At 38.5% G+C, this 20758-nt stretch overlaps 1 protein-coding gene across 2 annotated transcripts in view; it reads right to left on the bottom strand.

Moving 5' to 3' along the window:
* Nucleotides 1-20758, bottom strand: part of LOC139161316 (cholesterol transporter ABCA5-like) — a 95027-nt gene that overhangs the window by 22554 nt on the left and 51715 nt on the right. For both annotated transcript variants that reach the window (XM_070740279.1, XM_070740280.1), the window contains 11 exons: nt 19611-19781; nt 18542-18655; nt 14114-14251; nt 12461-12526; nt 6929-7020; nt 5529-5652; nt 4694-4811; nt 4506-4597; nt 1298-1473; nt 620-695; nt 108-202 (listed from right to left, as the gene is read on the bottom strand). In XM_070740279.1, the coding sequence (XP_070596380.1) occupies nt 108-202; nt 620-695; nt 1298-1473; nt 4506-4597; nt 4694-4811; nt 5529-5652; nt 6929-7020; nt 12461-12526; nt 14114-14251; nt 18542-18655; nt 19611-19781 (1262 nt within the window). The remainder of the gene's footprint in view (nt 1-107; nt 203-619; nt 696-1297; nt 1474-4505; nt 4598-4693; nt 4812-5528; nt 5653-6928; nt 7021-12460; nt 12527-14113; nt 14252-18541; nt 18656-19610; nt 19782-20758) is intronic.

Raw genomic sequence — 20758 nt, 5'->3', positions numbered from 1 at the left:
CACTGTCCATTCTGACCAGCTAAGCAATAGGATGGATATATTGAAAATAAATAAATGGTTGCGATTTCACATTAAATATATTTTCTGTGTCCTTTGGAGACACTTACCACATGTGCTGTTTTGCTTTTGGGTCCATACCAGTAGATGGTTCATCTAACAGAGTAATGTGGGGACTACCCAGCATACTTAAGGCAAAACATAACTAAAAAAAAGAGACCAGGGTGGGGAGAACACATCAATGATAGTTATTTACTTTAGGTAAGGCCAAGCCAATCAAATAAAAAAATCACTTCAGGATGAGCGAATGAAGTCAAATCTTTAGAAACTTTCAAGGAGATTCTCTACATCCCCTATTTTCAAAGAAATGTCAAATTTCATTTTATGTAACAGAGCACATTTAAAGGAGGAAATAGCAATTAAATGACCTGATTACAGTTTTAGTTCTATTCCTCCAGTCAGAAAGATATTTAAGATACTATCTTACAATACCTAATAGTCGTGATGAAAGGTTAAGGGAAGGAACATTTTTCTCTGCTTATATAGTCAAATATTTATGCCATTATTTGTTTTTCACCATAGCATGAAGTAGAAGGTTAACTATTTCAGAAGAAAACCAAACCTTTCGTTTGATTCCTGCTCCAAGTTTCTTTACTTTTTTCTGTAGCTGCTCCTTAAAGTCAAGCGCACTGGAGATGCTAAGGGAAAAAAAAACTTCACTCAACTTTCTGTCTTGAAAGGGTATTATACTTGTAAGCAATGTATTTTTTAAAAAGCAATATGGCTTCCAATCTCTTGGCCTTTCACAAAGGGATCAAATCTTGGTTCTGTAGCTTTGCATGGGGGGCAGAGGACAACTATGGGCTAGTCCCCCCCCACCGCACCTTAAAAACCAACGTTTAATGGCCATCTTAGAATTTTCTCTTTTGATGTTTAATTGTATAATTTTAAAATGTTTAATCCTAATTTAATTTTAATATATTGTTTTATTTATCATTTATATTGCATTGTATACCACACAGAGCCTCTGTTTGAGGGATATTGACAGTTTAGCAATATGAAAATAAATAAATGACAGATCTATATACTCAGCATATGCTAGGATATTTTTAACATACTGATTAGTTCAGAAATTTCCCTACAACCAGTTTTAACAACAAATTATGGTGTCAATGGTCCAAAAAAATCAAGGTTGGGCTGTTGACACCATGATGTCAATACATGCTAATGAATGCATTAATCTATTAATGAATCATTAGCATATATTAATGAATTTTTTTTCTCATTAGCAATGTCTTACCATTTTATGACTTCTTTCAAGTCACTTTCGCTCATTCCTTTGATGGCACCATATATTTCAAAATGTTCCTGTAATGTAATTTCAGGCCAAAGTGGGTTTGTCTGTGGACAGTACCCCACAAACCTCATGGAATCATCTTCATTATTATCAGCTGAAGAAAAGTCTCCCATCAGCACCTGTAGATACACCATTGTTTTCAGATGATGATTCTAATTAATAGGCCAGAAACATTTAGAAGTTATTATAAGCACACTTTACTGAAATGATAATAATAGGATATTATTAGTTCAGTTCTCTTTAACTAGTGTGGTGTAGTAGTTCATACATAGGTCAAAGTTTCAATTTCCACTTTTCTACTGAGCTCCCTGAGTAGATTCTTAATAATCTATTTTATTGGATAGTTATTCTCAATATAAAATGAGTGGTGACTGAAAGCATGTGATCTGGTAATCCTAAGAAGAAAAGTTGGTTATAAATGTACAGTAATAGGTATTTTTAAAAAGGGCTGAATCCATCCACCCATCCATCCAGATTGCTCTTCTACTTCCTAATGGGATTTACGTTTTGGAACATTTATGAATAGAAAATAATATATAGGCTTACACTCCACAATGTAGCTCTTTACTTTTATTCCCTTCCCCAGTTTTGCTTAGCTCAAGCACAGATTTTTGTAGTCAGGTCATTTTATTTATTCTTCTTCCGTTCAAAGTATATAATGATCACAAAAAGAAGATTACCATATTTTGGAGTATAAGGCACATCTTTTTACTCCTCAAAATAGGTTAAAAACTTGGGTGCATCTTATACACCGAATGTAGCCCCAGCCTGTCATCTCTGCCCTTTGGCCTCTGCCTCCCAGCAATTTACCTCCTTGCAGCAAACAGAACAGAGACTGTTAAGCCAAGCAACTATTTGTCAGCTTCCCAACCCTCAGCTGATAGAAGCTGCAGGCAGGCAAGCCACCTGCTAAACTGAAAGTGAAAATAAAGCTGCAAGGAGGCAAACTGCTGGGAGGTACAGGCAGAATTTTATTTTCTTGTGCTAATCAGACTGCTGAAACTGGATGCAAGGAGGTAAGTCAATAACTATAAATGTCTGTAGGATGTTCAAATTATTAGACTTATTTTTTTAGACTGTTTTATTATTGTTTTAGACAACTTAACAAAATGAAGAAGCTTTTTAAAATAAATGCTTGATCTGTGCTTTTGTATCTTCTTTTAAATAATGTATAATTTACTGAAAGCCACATCAATTTTAACATCAGTTGTACTGAAATGTAACAGTGTTCTTTTTAGTATTAAGATAAGGCAGCTGAGTTAAACCCTGATTTAGTCATGTTTGGAGTAGATCTATTTAAAAAATTGGAAAGAGTTAGTGTGACTACATTTAAGAAAACTTCTGACCTTGATATATTGCTACAATGTACACTGCTCAAAAAAATAAAGGGAACGCTTAAACAACACAATATAACTCCAAGTAAATCAAACCTCTGTGAAATCAAACTGTCCATTCTGGAAGCAATACTGATTGACAATCAATTTCACATGCTGTTGTGCACATTCAACTTTATACAGGACAAAGTATTGAATGAAAATATTTCATTCATTCAGATCTAGGATGTGTTATTTGAGTGTTCCCTTTATTTTTTTGAGCAGTATACATTTCTTAAATTCTTTCCTATTTCTACGGGTCAGGCACACATGCATAGAAATACGTACACAGCAAACTGTGTATATCATTTGTTTGCTGTTTTCTGGGAGGCAAATTGCTGGGAGGCAGCAGCAGAATTTTTTTCCTTTTTTTCCTCACCCAAAACTAAGGTGCGTCTTATACTCTGGTGTGTCTTATATTCCAAAAAATATAATATATGAAGATGAATACATGAAAAACCATCAGTAGATACATCACGGGTAAGAAATATACTTCCGATACTATTTCTTCATCATTCATAATACAGTGATCCCCCGGGTATTGCGATCCCGATCATTGCAAAACGGCTATATGGCGATTTTTCAACCCGGAAGTAAAAACACCATCTGCGCATGCGCACCCTTTTTTCTATGGCCACGCATGCGTAGATGGCGCCGGGCAGATCAGCTGCTGGGCGGCTTCCCTGGGTCTTCCCCCTCTTGCTGGCGGGAGGGCGAGAAGCCCCCCCAGCACCCGCTCGCCCGCCGTTTGCCGCTCGCCCGCCCTTCGCCCGGCCACCCACCATTCGCTCACTGCTCGCCCGGCCACCCGGGTTCGGGGGGGTGCTGGCAAGCCCCCCATGCCGGCGGCGACGTTTTAAAACAGCCGCGCGGCTTCCCAACTGAGTCCCGAAGCCAAACGTCAAAGGCAAACTTCCGCGTTTGGCTTCGGGACTCAGTTGGGAAGCCGTGCGGCTGTTTTAAAACGTTGCCGTCGGCATGGGGGGCTTCCTAGCAGCCCCCGGACCCCCAACCCGGGTTTGGGGGGCTGCTAGGAAGCCCCCCATGCCGGCGGCGATGTTTTAAAACAGCCGCGCGGCTTCCCAACTGAGTCCCGAAGCCAAGGCGAACTTCCGCGTTTGGCTTCGGGACTCAGTTGGGAAGCTGCGCGGCTGTTTTAAAACGTCGCCGCTGGCATGGGGGGCTTACCAGCACCCCCGGACCCCCAACCCGGGTTTGGGGGGCTGCTAGGAAGCCCCCCATGCCGGCGGCGACGTTTTAAAACAGCCGCACGGCTTCCCAACTGAGTCCCGAAGCCAAACGTCAAAGGCGAACTTCTGGAAGTTCGCTTCAGGACTCAGCTGGGAAGCGGCGCGAGCGAACGGCGTGGGCGGGCGAAGGGCGGGCGCGCGGGCAGGCAGGCGGCGGACAAGCGGCGGGCGGACAAGCGGCGGGCGCGGCAGCAGCGAGGAGTTTGCGTGGGCGGCGGGGAAACCCCAATCTTCGGCTCCTCGCTGCTGCGGCGGAAGTAAAAACACCATCTGCGCATGCGCAAATGGTGTTTTTACTTCCGCAGCGCTACTTTGCGAAAAACCGATCATTGCGAGGGGTCCTGGAACGGAACCCTCGCAATAATCGGGGGACCACTGTATATAATAATGGGTGTGCAGTTTCATAGTATTAGTATTCATATTATCAATTCAAAGAGAATCATCTGCATTGTAAAGATCTCTTTTAGATGAGAACGCTCATAACGTCCAGTTTTAAAAATTGCTTTAAAATTGGTTAAAATCAATTACCTGTCCCGAATTTGGTTCAACTTCTCCCACCAGAATATTTATTAGTGTACTTTTTCCAGCTCCATTTGGACCTAACACTCCCAGTATTTCCCCTAAGAAAAAAAAAGAGTGTGCAGTTTTTGCTTGGCAAGATTATCCATCTTATTTTTAAAAATATTGAGTCCATAATAAATAATTGTAACATTAACCTTTTTTTACACAAAGGGAAGCACGATTAGTTGCCACTTTCTTTATTTTTCTTCCAAGAAGAAAATCACTCTTTTCGTCATATTCTTTGTGCAAACAGTGGACTAAAACTGCTGGTTTCTAATTAAAAAAAAGAACAGAGATTACATCTGAGCTAGAATAAATATACAATGCAAAAACATTCCTTTAAATGGACAAAAACTCGGTAATATGACTCTTCTCATTTAGAACATAAAAGTGAATGTACATAGATAAAACATTTCCAGATTTAGATGGGAAGAGAGATTATCCACTCAATATGGGATCACAATTTCCCCTTTCCTACACAACTAATATTGAACAAAAATATTCTTTCTTTACACTGTCTGGGAAACAGGCTTAATTATGTTTCCCAAGTTGTTCTGGTTTCTGCCACTAGGAGGTGTGGTCTGAACAATCATAGGAAAAGGACTGCTCTTGTTTCCCAGTTGCTGCTATATAATTGTACGGTGGATCACAAAAGAGCTGAAATTATCCTGGCACAGCAACATACAAAATGTACAGAGACAGGAGAAATGTGCTATAACACTCTGCAGAAGAACAGCAACAAACTATTTTTATTTTTCTTGAATGCAGAAAGAAGGAAGTGTTTAGGTGCATGGTGATGGGGGGGGGGGGGGGAGCCAGGCTGGTTTTAGGTTTCTATAAAATGTAACCAGGCTCACAGAGTCTCAGTTTCTTAGATTCAGAAAAAAACATATCACTCATCAGCTGTTTCTAGACTTCTGAAGCAAATTACCCCTTTCAATCCTTGTTTGCAGTAAGGAGAGAGAGCTACATGAGGATGTAAAGATTTACCTCTTCACAGCTTTGACAAATGATCAACTCTTTAACCCTCAGCCTCTCTGCTGTAACATCATCATCCTCATTCTCATCTTGCGGCACATCTGGAAGTTTCCAAGGCTTCGGCTTTTTAGATGTTCTGAAAACAGGTAAACAGATTCATTCTCTACAATGGCTCTTTCAACAGACAAAATAAACAGGAAAATGTTCCATGTAATATTTAACAATAAGGTAAGTCAGCAGCAAGAGCCGTCAAATTAGCCTGTTCTTAATTGGAAAAGGTTCCCAGGTATCATGATGTGAAGAACAATTCAACATAACAGGAACAAAAGCTATGGTTGCAAGTCTGCCTCTTTGCTAAAACACATTTCAAGAAAAAGAAACAGCTTTTCAAGCCACATACATTACTTTAAGGTCTGGGAGGTTGTTATATTTAATAAAATCAATGGTAAAGGTCAGGAGAAGCTGGATCTTATGTAAAAATAAATGATAATGCCCATTAATTCAAATGAAGCTATAGAGCGAATGATGGTCAACACAAGGATATTTGCAGATTCACTACCAAACAATTCATAAAACGTATGATCAGCAGAAGGCATTCACAAATATATTAGCCAAGGACTGGAAAAGGAAACTGCATTTAAAAACATTGGGAAATGTTTTTTAAAAGGATACAGGGGTCCTCACTTAACAACCACTTGTTCAGGGATTATTCCAAATTGTGATATAATAGTTATGACTAGTCCTCAGAGTTCTTCCTATTGCAGATCCCCATGGTTGCCATCTGTATCCTTTTTCCTAGCTTCTCATAAGCAAAATCAATGGGAATGCCACCAGATAACAATTTGGTGATCATGTGACGTTCTGACTTAACAATCCATAGTGATTCACTTCATGATGGCAACCTGGAGTACTGGAATTGCTGTTGCTAATTCATTTCATATCCTATTTTACAATCATGTCACTTAGCGATGGCAAATCTCGTCCCAATGCCACCATCAATAGATGTTGTATGTTTCCAACAGCTATTCTTTTATAGTCTGGAAGCAGCATGAATCTGCACATTCTTTATGTTACATCTAAGTTATGTGTTTTCCTTGTAATTATATTTTGAACTTTAATGACAATCCGAGCTTTACTGCAAAAAACCTGACTATTCTTTCCAGTCCTTTTTTTCTTTAATACCAGTTCAATACTATGTGGATATGTTTTATGTTAACCTTTGGTAATTTTTTTAAACAGATGCAAGGGTAAGCACATATAGACTTCTAAGCAATAAATCTGAAATATCAAATAAAGTACGTATGTATGTATGATTTGGACAAAAAAATTCTTCAAAAGGAATTTAAAATTTATCATTACCTACTGAAATTTTGTATTAGGATATTACATTTTCTAATCATTGTTATACCAACCTGAAAAATGGATCTTTTCTTACTGACTTCCCCCCGCACCTCATTTCAAGATAACGCAGAAGAAAGAGCCAAACTACACATTGCAAATATGGCTAATATGAAAGAAAAAAAATATGTTAAAATTTCTGTTTTGCTAAAAGCAAGAATAATTTATAAGCAAGTACAATAGAAACAGACCATTGATAAGATGTTTTACAAAGTAATTCATTGTAGCATGTAATACAGGTAAGCTTCAATTTACAACCATTTATTTAGTGATCTTCAAAATTACAAAAGCACTGAAATTTAGATTTAGTGACCTTTGACCATTTTTCACACATGACTATTGCAGCATTCCCCATAATTATATGATCAAATTTCAGACACTTGTAACTGACATGTATTTATGATGGTTGCAGTGTCCCAGGATCATGTGATCACCTTCTGACAAGCAAAATCAATGGGAAAGTCAGGTTGACTTAATGACCATGACACTAACTTAATAATTCACTTAACAAACACTACATTATTACTGTAGTGTCACTTAACATGACACTACAGTAGTAATTCACTTAACAGATATGGCAAGGACAGTCATAAAATGGAGTAAAACTCATTTATTAACTTTCTTCAGTAGCAATGGAGATTTGGGGTTCAATTGTGGTTCTAAGTTATGATGTAACTTTTTGGAGTTCTCGGAGAAGGGTGGCATACAAATCTAATTATTATTAATAATAATAATAATAATAATAATAATAATAATAATAATAATAATAATTGTATTGTTCTACTGTACATCTTATTTTTTTCTTCCCAACGATCTTGGTTATTGCTTTGACTTAGAAAGCATAAATCATTTGGCTTTCAGGACTTTTGAAGGAATGCCCTCTTTAATCCAGATCTGTCAGTACTTTACATTATTATCCAGAATGCTGTTATAAATCTCATACATGAAAGAGGTTGTTTTGTTTTTTCAGAATATTTTTTCATCCTTTTTTTAGTGCTGTTTGCTATTGTTTTATTTATTTGTTTATTGTTTTAAAATTCTAGCTTTTAAAATTTTATTTATGGTGATATTCTTATGTGTATTATTTTTCTAAGATGCTGTGTATTGTATTTTGCCCTAGGTTCTTGTTAAATCAAATGTGCACTTCATAAATAAAAATGCCTGATTCCATAGAAACATAGAAGACTGACGGCAGAAAAAAGACCTCATGTTCCATCTAGTCTGCCCTGGATATATGTTTATCCCAGGCATGTTTAAATTCAGTTACTGTGAATTTACCAACCACATCTGCTAGAAGTTTGTTCCAAGGATCTACTACTCTTTCAGTAAAATAATATTTTCTCATGTTGCTTTTGATCTTTCCCCCAACTAACTTCAGATTGTGTCCTCTTGTTCTTGTGTTCACTTTCCTATTAAAAACACTTCCCTCCTGAACCTTATTTACCCTTTGACATATTTAAATGTTTCGATCATGTCCCCCCTTTTCCTTCTGTCCTCCAGACTATACAGATTGAGTTCATTAAGTCTTTCCTGATACGTTTTATGCTTAAGACCTTCCACCATTCTTGTAGCCCGTCTTTGGACCCGTTCAATTTTTTCAATATCTTTTTGTAGGTGAGGTCTACAGAACAGAACACAGTATTCCAAATGTGGTCTCACCAGCGCTCTATATAGCGGGATCACAATCTCCCTCTTCCTGCTTGTTATACCTCTAGCTATGCAGCCAAGCATCCTACTTGCTTTTCCTACCGCCCAACCACACTGCTCACCCATTTTGAGACTGTCAGAAATCACTACCCCTAAATCCTTCTCTTCTGAAGTTATTGCTAACACAGAAATGCCAATACAATGCTCAGATTGAGGATTCCTTTTCCCCAAGTGCATTATTTTACATTTGGAAACATTAAACTGCAGTTTTCATTGTTTGACCATTTATTTTGTAAAGCTAAATCATTTACCATATTACAGATACCCCCAGGAATATCAACCCTATTGCACACTTTAGAGTCATCGGCAAATAGGCAAACCTTCCCTACTAAACCTTCCCCTATCTCACTCACAAACATATTAAAAAGAATAGGACCCAGAACAGACCCTTGTGGCACACCGCTTGTAACCTGTCTCTGCTCAGAATACTCGCCATTCACAATAACTCTCTGTTGTCTACTCTTCAGCCAGCTGCAAATCCACTGAACTATCCAGGGATTAAGTCCAATCTTCACTAATTTATCTATCAGCTCTTTATGTGGAACCATATCAAAGGCTTTGCTGACGTCCAGATAGGCAATATCTACGGCACCACACCTTTGTGACATAGTCAAAGAAATAAATGAGATTAGTCTGACATGATTTGCCTTCAGCAAAGCCATGCTGATTTGGGTCCAATAAGTTATTGTTTTTAGGTGCTGATTTATCCTCTTTTTGAGTAGAGTCTCCATCATTTTAACTATAACTGATGTCAAGCTAACTGGCCTGTAGTTACCAGCTTCTTCTCTACTGCCTTTCTTGTGGATAGGCACAACACTGGCCATTCTTCAATCCTCAGGAACATCTCCTGTTAACAGGGATTGGTTAAACAAATCAGTCAGGGGGGTAGCAATGACAAATCTGAGCTCTTTAAGAACTCTGGGGTGGATGCCATCTGGACCCATTGCTTTATTTATCTTTAATCGTTCAAGTTCTTCTAAGACATCGGCTTCTAAGATTACTGGAGCTGAATCAGTACAGCTGGAACCATCAATTACTTACGCCACAATTCCCCTCTGCCTACATATAGCACAAAGTAAAATGACTATAATGGATTGTGTGTCCATTTTACATTCTATTTCACTTTTTAAAATCCATGTCAAAGCTGAATAATAGAATTGTGATGGTATGTAAGAATGACCTTGGGTACAGGCTTGGCAACTTCTGATAAAAGGAAACTCAGTTTGCAAATAGGCAGAAAGCATGAGAAGTGTTTCAGAAGATAGTCTCCTTAGTTTTCTGGAGACTAAACAGAGAAGAGGGAAAATACTTTCAGTAGTCCAGATAAGAAACACAACGAAGAGCACCAATACTATATCTTCAGGAGCTGTGGTTGCACAGGGGTTGGAATGCAGTATTGCAGGCTAACTCTGCCCATAGTCTAGAGTTAGATTCTGACCAGCTCAAGGCTGACTTAGCCTTCCATCCTTCCAAGATTGGTAAAATGAGGACACAGATTGTTGGGAGCAATATTGTGATTCTGCAAATCACTTAGAGTGTGTGTAAAGAACTTTGAAGTGGTATACAGTGATCCCCCGCTCGTTGCGAGGGTTCCGTTCCAGGACCCCCCGCAACGAGCGGGTTTTCGCGAAGTAGCGCTGCGGAAGTAAAAACACCATCTGCGCATGTGCAGATGGTGTTTTTACTCCCGCAGCGCTAGCGAGGAGCCGAAGATTGGGGGCGGCGCGGCTGTTTTAAAACGTCGCCGCCGGCATGGGGGGCTTCCTAGCAGCCCCCCAAACCCGGGTTGGGGGTCCGGGGGGTGCTGGCAAGCCCCCCATGCCGGCGGCGACATTTTAAAACAACCGTGCCGCCCCCAATGTTCGGCTCCTCGCTAGCGGGCAGGCAGGCGGCGGACAAGCCGTTCGCTGGCGCTGGCTGTCGCCGCTTTCGAGCTGAGTCCTGGAGCGAATTCGCTTCAGGACTCAGCTCAAAAGCGCCAACAGCCAGCGCCAGCGAACGGCTTCTCCGCGCTGGCTGTCGCCGCTTTCGAGCTGAGTCCTGGAGCGAATTCGCTTCAGGACTCAGCTCAAAAGCGCCAACAGCCAGCGCCAGCGAACGGCTTCTCCGCGCTGGCTGTCGCCGCTTTCGAGCTGAGTCTTGGAGCGAATTCGCTTCAGGACTCAGCTCAAAAGCGCCGACAGCCAGCGCCAGCGAACGGCTTCTCCGCGCTGGCTGTCGCCGCTTTCGAGCTGAGTCCTGGAGCGAATTCGCTTCAGGACTCAGCTCAAAAGTGCCGACAGCCAGTGCCAGCGAACGGCTTCTCCGCGCTTGTTCTCGCCGCTTTCGAGCTGAGTCCTGGAGCGAATTCGCTTCAGGACTCAGCTCAAAAGCGCCGACAGCCAGCGCCAGCGAACGGCTTCTCCGCGCTGGCTGTCGCCGCTTTCGAGCTGAGTCCTGGAGCGAATTCGCTTCAGGACTCAGCTCAAAAGCGCCGACAGCCAGCGCCAGCGAACGGCTTCTCCGCGCTGTCTCTCGCCGCTTTCCAGCTGAGTCCTGGAGCGAATTCGCTTCAGGACTCAGCTCAAAAGTGCCGACAGCCAGCGCCAGCGAACGGCTTCTCCGCGCTGGCTCTCGCCGCTTTCCAGCTGAGTCCTGGAGCGAATTCGCTTCAGGACTCAGCTCGAAAGCGGCGAGAATGAACGGCGTGGGCGGGCGAAGGGCGGGCGGCAGCGAGGAGTTTGCGTGGGCGGTGGGGAAACTCCTTGCTGATGCCCGCTGCTCGCCCTCCCGCCAGCAAGAGGGGGGAAGACCCAGGGAAGCCGCCCAGCAGCTGATCTGCCGGGCGCCATCTACGCATGCGTGCCCATAGAAAAAAAGGGCACACATGCGCAGATGGTGTTTTGACTTCCGGGTTGAAAAATCGCAAATTACCCTGTTCGCAATGGTCGGGGACGCAATAACCGGGGTATTACTGTATAAGTCTTAAGTGCCATTTGCTGTTGCTACTGTAAGGTTACATTAGCAGAATCATGCAAGACTGAAATTATGTTCCCCCCTCTCTTTTTGGAAAAACTAGAGAGGGTCTCTTTGGCAATGCTTTTCTCCAAATTGCCTCTTATCAGACACTAGCCTAGGTTGCAGCATCCCAAGGTCATTTTCACCTACCATCACAAGAACTGTTTTATAGTTAAGAAACATGAAATGAAATAAGAGATATTCTGCCCATATTGAGTAATGCAACTCTGGGCAGCATGCCAGAAACAAATAAATATTCTTCAATAATATTTAAATATAGCACTGGCAAGATCGGTCTGCTGCTTCTATGCTGGTCTTTGAAATAAACCACTTGTATCAAGAGATACAGTTATTAACAGCTGAAATAATCAGCTTTTTCAAAATAATTCTTCAGGGCCAAGCAATAAATATGAATCTAAACTAAAAGGGTGACTTGAAAACTCCATAATTCTTGTTAAGGTCTTGAATAAAAGTTCTGTTCCTCCAAGTAGCTCATAAGAGCTCAGCATTCCTTTCCCATCCAAGTCCAAAAGCAACTTAAATTGTCCTCACAATATAACTCATTTTTTTCATAATACTACATTTAACACAATAAAGTTGAATGTACTATACGTGCTTTTTATTCCATGTAATATCAATGCTCCTGCAAAATCAAATAATACTATTATTTTTGCGGGGAAGGGGGAGTGTTCCTCACAATGGCTGAACCAATTTTTAAATACATCATGGTTTTGCACAAATTATAAGCAGACTAACCATAAAATAAACAACACAAAATGTTATTATTTCTAGATGTAACAAAATACCTTATCTCTTGGATCTTTAATTTAAAAGGTGCTTACCGCTATGACAGAAATCAACAATCTTTCTGAATGCTTCTCCATCTTGTTATCAAGTTTCCGCACTATCTAACAAAACAATAAATACTTAATTGAAGCTAAGCTCAACAAACTTTTAAAAATGATATGACTAACTGCACTCTATAAACTATCTGAAAGTTTTCCCATCTTGAGGCGATTCAAGGTGAATAAGGTAATACCCTTATTTTTAATTCTTGTATTATTTTTCACAGGATACTGTTAGTTTATTCAGATGCTTCTCCAAGGAGTGACAAAACTTTATTTCCCAAATATAGATTGTTTCAGAATATGCACATAATTAGGTTATTTTTGTCTAGATTATCTGACTGATTCTATACATCAGTTCTAAAACGCATACATGTATAAAGAAAATACAGGTAGCCCTCGACATATAACAGTTCATTCAGTGATTGTTTTTGGTTACAACGGCACTTTAAAAAAAGTGAGTTATGATTGTTTTTCACACTTGCAACCATTGAAGTATCCACATGGTCATGTAATCAAAATTCTGGTGCTTGGTAGCTGACTCATATTTATGTCCCCAGGTTCTGTGATCTTCTTTTGCAATCTTCTAAGATGTGAAAGCCAGATTCACTTAACAACTAATATAAATGTTACTAACTTAAAACTGCAATGATTCACAATAACTTTGGCAGGAAAGGATATAAAATGGAGTAAAATTCACTTAAAATGAACAGTGAATTCACTTAATTCACTATCTTACTTAGCAACAGAAATGTTAGGTTCAATTATGATAGTAAATCGAGGACTACCTCTATAGCACACCTTATTCTTTCCAAAATTGCTAGAATTTACAATCACAGTTGAACCCTATAGACTAGATTTTATAAATTAGTCATGACTTAAAATAGTTTTTATAAACTACTCTGTCACCAGTAGTAGTATCAAGAGTAATCAAGATTAATTAATCCTTTTTTTTATCATGAGAAGACATGATGACAATTAAAAAAAAGACAGGAAGTGAAGCTAAATTGAGGATGTATTCAGAAAAGTCAAATGAGACTCTATTGTATACTATCTCATTTGGTTGTAATAAATCACTAAAAGCATTATGGAGGAAATTCATATTAATTGGAATGGCATGATGTATATGTAGTATCCAAATTATATGTTGAAAGAATCTTCTTCTGTTCTTCATTCAGCCTGAAGGTAACTTTCTCATGTTTTGATCATAATCGTATTTAAGATAAAATATGGAAGTAATTTAACCTTCTAGTGAAATGACCTTAGCTATCTAAATGCTTTACACACTATCAATATCTACTACTGGGGTTAGGGAAACACTTCACAGCACAATCTGCAATATTGTTAAGCACTGGTGGGAAGGACAGCCAACGGAAAACCATAAATATTAAAATAAAGGCAGAATCACCCTTTAAAATACTTCCTGCTCCCACCCCTCCTACATTGTTACTTATTGTCTTTCTTAACATATATGGTCTCCTATTTTATATTTATTCAGTATTTATCTTAAGTGAACAATACACACATATAATTTTATAAACATACAGGTATATATCCCTACACATACCGGTAGTAATTTATGTCAATTTATGTTCCTAGCGTGCACCAGAAATAATTTACTGTTTCAATTTCTTAGAAACAATTTCTTACCTTTATAAAAGAAATGAGACACCCAATGAGAGGATAGATGGGAACAAAAATAGAAAAACAAACATGTAGGACAACAGCTGTTGTATAATACCACATAAAGAAGGCTACTTCGATGACAACAGAACAAACTAAAGCTGCCTGAAAGAGAAAAGAAAATTTAAAAGATTATGTTTTTTATTTTTATCCAGTGGCATCCCATGTTCCCCAGCAAATGGCATCAAATACATATTAGAAAGACATTGTAGTTAACGTATAATGGCTTATCAGGGTGCAGGGTTAGCTCTAGTCCTTTGGCAGGTTTAAGAGTTAATAATTTAGTAAATTAAGGAAAGTGGAAAAAAGCATTAAATAGCCTGGAGGTAGGGAGGACAAGCTAATACCCAGAAAGTAGATTATCTGAATCCTTTTCAGTGGAAGTTCAGGATGAGTTGTAGTACCGAAATACAGTTATGGCTAATCTTTGAAGGACTTGAAATGGGGTGGTGTCTCCATCCTGGATTTTTTTGGTGACTTTCAATACTATTGACCATAGTATACGTAGGGACTGGCTTAGGGGCTTGAGAATGTTCTGCAGAGCTTCTCTTTCTCCTTTGATCAGTTCCAGTTTGTATTCATAGGGATGGAGGGAGAGAAACCACAGGGTGAGATTATTCAATGGCATGGGGTGCAACACACTGATGGTCCTAAGCTATACATCTCCATTGAGTTAGGACAAAATGGTGCTACCTAGGCGCTTAATCAGTTCTTGGAGGCTGTAAAGTTTTGATGGGAAAGAACGGGTTGCAGTTCAACTCTAGCAAGATGAAATAGTTATGTTGTTTTTTTATCCCTCTGGATCTGTACCAGAGGTGGGTTTCTCCTGGTTCAGACTAGTTTTATAGAACCTGTAATAACTTGGCAGCCTGCGTCGCTAGAACAGGCAACGACTTAGACCTGCCAAACCCCTGAGCCAGTTCTCCCGGCGCAGCTTTTTAAGCACTGTGCTTTCAAAGTGCTCGCCGGCACCCCCATAGCACATCATTGAGCGAACCAGCAAAGAAAGCCCCTGATCCATCATCTTTAAATCTCAAAAAGATAGAGGGTAGCACTCCTCTGGAGTTTGTGCACAATTTGAAAGCCACTGCCCATGTTCATTCTTCTTCTTCTTCTTCTTCTTCTTCTTCTTCTTCTTCTTCTTCTTCTTCTTCTTCTTCTTCTTCTTCCTTCAATTTCTATGCCGTCCAACTCCCTAGGGACTCTAGGCGGCTCACAGCAAAAATATAAAACTTCAATAATACAGAAACCTAAAATAATGTAAAAACAATTTACAATACAAACAATTAACCCCTGCATACCATTCTGTTCTTCTGGGCTCTCTGGTAGGAGCCTCACGAAAATTCAAGGGTACAAATTTCAGACACACACGTTTGAAAATTCAAAACAATGTTCTTTATCACAAAATTCAAAATAATCTAAACACTCTTTGTATTGCAAAGAGCACTCCTCCAAAAACAACCAGGTAGTCTGCACAATTTCCCTTAAGCAGTCATTAAGTACTTAGCTAGCAGCTGTGAAGAAACTTAACACCCCTTCTTCTTTCAACGAAGTGAGACACACACACACACACACACACGTTGCTCTGCTTTGGTTTCAAAGGCATGAAAAATCAACAAAGTCCAGAAAACAGCAACACAGGATTCCTGAAGAACTGCAATCAGATACTCTTCCACAACGGCCAAACCCACACGCTGCTCTTTATAGCAGCAGCCCTAATTACTGAAGCCCCACCCAAGCACAGGTGGCCTCTCTTATCTCCTGTAATATGTCCTTACTTGGTCTCTTCTACGCATAATTCTGCGTGGGTCCAAGACTTCTTCATCCGAATCAATGGAAGATAAGGGAGATTGACTGCCTGGGCTGTGTGCCAAGCCCCCCTCTTCCAAGTCACTCCCACCTTCTTCTTCGTCCGAGGAAACTAAACTCTGAACTGACTCTGTCGGCAATAACACAGGCCTATGACATTTTGAAGTTTCCCCTGCATCCACCTCCACATTTCCTGGGGCAGGAGCTGGGCCAGAGCCAACCATAACACCATTCATAGCCGGATCTCACTGGTTACCAACATAAGATCAACGGCCCCAGGCCTATCATGCTTTAATCATTTCCCACATATAGTATTGCATATGAAAACCACCTGAATTTAAACTGGTTCAGAATAGATCAGGGCACACAGTTTTAAGTGCTCCATGTTATACTATTGTTATCCAAGCTACACTGACTCCCAATCTCCTTCTGGATGCAATTCAAGAAGCTGGTTATTATCTTTAAAGTTCTGCATGCATGGGACAGGTTATCAACAGGACTGGCTACACCTGACAGTATCTGACTGCCCTGCCAAATCAGATAAGATGGATGTGTTCCAGACCTCCTCTATGAAACAAGGTAACCTGGCTGGATCAAGGAGGTGTGCCTTCTCTGTAAAAATACCTCTCCTTTGGAACAGATTTCACTTCAAGATCTGAAAGCCTCTTTCCTCTTAGCTTTCCAAAAGGCTTTGTGAACACCTGGTTCTTCTCCCAGGCAATGGTCCAGGATAGAAATTTAACCCTGCTGTTCTGTTTAAGAAAAGTAACAAATCTTATGTTCCCGGGTCACCCTGACCCGGACCGAAAACTCTTCATTTGCAGTGCTTATGTTTGGTCTTTTTGAAAGCTTTTTTCACTTGGAAAGTAGTCTGAACATTTCTGCACACAATGATATGAAAATTGAAATGAAAAAAGTAAATCTTATTGGTTTATTTTGCGGATATAATGCACGCCCCCCCCTGTTTTTGTGAATTTTTTTTCAATTTATGGATAGTTTTGCTTGCAAAATGCATTCTATTTTACTAAAGTTGGTATGGGATTGGTAGCTTGAACATTTCTGAACATAATGATATGAAAATTGAACTGGAAAAATTGATGCATATTGGTTTATTTTGCACATAAAGTATGCCTCAATTATTTCAATTTATATAAAAATTATGCTGTTAATTTCAAACTTACATACTTTTTTTTAGTAAAATGGATTTGTTTCATAAAATTAGTTCTCTGGCTACAATGTGGTTGATTTTCAAAAGGATATTCCAAATATTTCTAGACAAATATGTATAAACAGTGACAATAATGGCACACAGCAAGGCCGAGGGGGGGTGGCCCTTTTGTGGCAAAAATAAACCAATAAGAACCATTTTTTTCAGTTCATTTATATTTTTCTTATATTCAGAAATGTTCAATTTAGTATATCAAACCTTTTGGGGGAAAATTCCTTAGGGATTTGTAGCCTTAAAAAATAGAAATTGACACGAAATTAAAAAAGGATGGGGGGAGGGGCTTTTTGATCAAAATAAAAATATAAGTCTCAATTTTTCCAGTTCAATTTTCATATCATTATGTTCATAAATGTTCAAACTAGTTTTCCAGTTGAAAAAGTTTTCAAAAAGATCAAATTCAAGTACCTAAAAAAAATATTTTTGGTCCGGTCACATACGAACAGAAACAGATTCAAAGTTATGATTTTTTTTTGCCCAGAAAACAATTAGCCACCACCCCAAAAATATTTTTTGATGATCAGCATTGTTAAATTGAGTAAATGAATGCCTAAGATTTTAAAGAATATTTCGGATTTGGAGCATAAAAAAATAAAAAGTGAAAATGGTTGCAAGCAGCCAAGGGGGGGGGGAGGCCTTATTTCTGATGTTAAAAAACCAATAAGAATCATTTTTTTCAGTTCCTTTATATTTTTCTTATATTCAGAAATGTTCAAGCTACCAATCCCACACCAACTTTAGTAAAATAGAATGCATTTTGCAAGCAAAACTATCCATAAATTGAAAATTTTTTCACAAAAACGGGGGGGGCGTGCATTATATCCGCAAAATAAACCAATAAGATTTACTTTTTTCATTTCAATTTTCATATCATTGTGTGCAGAAATGTTCAGACTACTTTCCAAGTGAAAAAAGCTTTCAAAAAGACCAAACATAAGCACTGCAAATGAAGAGTTTTCGGTCCGGGTCAGGGTGACCCAGGAACATAAGATTTGTAACTTTTTTTGCCCAGCAAAAACTAAGCCCCCCACCCCCCCAAAAAAATTCTCATAGAGAGAACCCCTGAAATGATGAAACTACATGAAATTTCAAGTTTCAGATATGCAGGGAAAATTTTTTACAGGGACTCAAACTTGGCTTCGGGTCACATACGACCCGAACAGAACAGCAGGGTTTTAAACCAACCCATGTGTCACTGGCATAGAATTGTTATGATGCCCTGGCTGGAGTGTGTCATTTTTTAAAAAAATGTTGTGGTGGTATGTTGTTGTTTTTCCTACCTCTACAGTGGTCTGTTTATTGCTAGCCATCAGAGTTATACTGTATAAGTACCATACAAACAACAAATAAGTTTAACTTACCACTGAAAAAATAAATGACCAAAATTCTTTGGTATTTTGTATGGCATTAAAGCTGAAGGAGGCAATATAATTAAACATAACAACGGATGGTACGTAGCCAATAAGGCAAAAAACCTGCAGGTGAAAAGAAAACTTAGTTGATTTTTTTAAGATCAGGGATAAAGAAAGCAGTATATATAAGTATATAATTTTCTAACAGACAAGCTATGAGGCTGGTTCATTTCTGCTCCTTTTTTTTCTATTCTCATCTGTTTCATATACAGTACATACAGCTGTCCTATTCTTCAAGCTGAAGCTGAGGCTCAAATACTTTGGCCACCAAATGACAAGAGAAAAGACCCTGGTATTGAGACAGATTGAAGGTAAAAGGAGAAGGGGATGGCAGAGGATTAGATGGTTAGATAGTATCACTGACACTGATAACAACATGAATTTGGGCAAACTCCAGGAGACAGTGGAAAACGAGGGGCCTAGCATGTTATATTCATGGACTGGCAAAGAATCAGAAACAATTTAGAATAGAATAGAATAGAATAGAATAGAATAGAATAGGTGTGATTAGACACACAAGGAATTTGTCTTTGGTGTGTATGCTCAGTGTACATAAAAGAAAAAGATACATTTGTCAAAAATCATGTGGTACAACACTTAATGATTGTCATAGGGGTCAAATAAGCAATGAAGAAACAATCAATATTAATTAAAATCTTAGGATACAAGCAACAAGTTTCAGTCCTACAGTCCTAAGGATGATAGGAATTATGAAAAAAAATTAGTAGAAATAGAAGTGCAGACTTAGTAAAAAGTTTGACTGTTGAGGGAAATATTTGTTTAGTAGAGTTTAGCAACCGAACAACAAAATTATTCAAAACTCTTATTGTAGTCACTAATGAAAATACATATTTGTGCAACACTTTTTGTAGGAACTGTGATAAAAGCATTCTGTGGAGTCCCTGGCGTTCTGTAAAAATATTCTAATTCACTTTTGTGGAGAGAGAGTTTAAAACCCACATGTATTGCCAATAAAATAAAAAATAATAGGAAATGTATTTGTTATAAAATAACTTACCACAGCAAGAAACTTTTCAGGAAAAAAGTAAACTCCATGATGAAATACAAATAAACCTCCTACCATTAGGAGAAGAATTATATAAAATAACGGGATATCAATTAGCGCTTGTCCACACCAATAAGCAGAAGGATAAAGTCCAGAGATTTTAAGTTGGGTGTAAGCTCTGGTCTGTAAAATAAATAACAGATAGTCAATAGATAGGTAAATAACATACTGTGGTGGTAGAACGCATCATTCATCCTGATTTTGTTCTTTCTTTGTAGCTGACATATTAATAATATTAAACATATTAATATTAATATACATGGTGTATTTTTGATAGACGGAACCATTATATAATTCTAATGCTGAAAGAATATTAAAGTTTATTAAATATAATGAATAAAACATTAACTTATTTTTAAAAAATGGACAAAACATCGAAACTTGACTAAAACTGGATACAAAAACAATTCAAGTTAAAAATAAATAAATAAAGTTCATCTTAAAGATTGGAAGAAAAATACAAGACAGATAAAATAGTACATACTAGAAGTGATAGTAATTACATAGTACATCAGACTGATCAGCAATTATAGTTAGGATAGTGATTACATCTAAATATAGCTATTAGAGTCAGCCAAAATATAGCAAAACCTCTCCTTCTTCAAATGGTGCTTCTTTTAATTTTATCGTGTCCATACTATGGATGTTAATAATTTTGATAAAGAATTCACTGGGAGCCAATTTGCACATTGCTTTCCCACTAAACTTTGCAATGGCACTGATAGGTACATGAAATGAAGTTCTATAACAATGTTTCTGTAAATTAGTAAAAATGTTAACACCCCATTGTCTGTTTAACTTCTCCCTTCTAAATTGCACTCTGACTTGGCTCAATTGTTACACAGCCCCAATTGTCATGTGAGGTCTTCTCTAAATGAACCATATGGTGTATGAGTTATGAAGGTAAATTGGGATTGCTATTGCTGACTGATGTGACTTTGTGATGCTGCACTTTACAACCATGTCACTCAGCAATGGAAATTCATGAAATCATATAAAATGTCTTTTGTGTTATTGATATGTGATATGTAAAATATAATTATTATGGACTCAATCAAATATTTCTGTTGCTTCAGGAAAATATGCTAACTGTAGCGTAT

Source organism: Erythrolamprus reginae, chromosome 2, assembly GCF_031021105.1.
Source record: "Erythrolamprus reginae isolate rEryReg1 chromosome 2, rEryReg1.hap1, whole genome shotgun sequence".
Classification (NCBI taxonomy): domain Eukaryota; kingdom Metazoa; phylum Chordata; class Lepidosauria; order Squamata; family Dipsadidae; genus Erythrolamprus; species Erythrolamprus reginae.
Note: the sequence above shows the minus strand (reverse complement) of the source record. Positions and strands in the feature narration are given on the sequence as shown.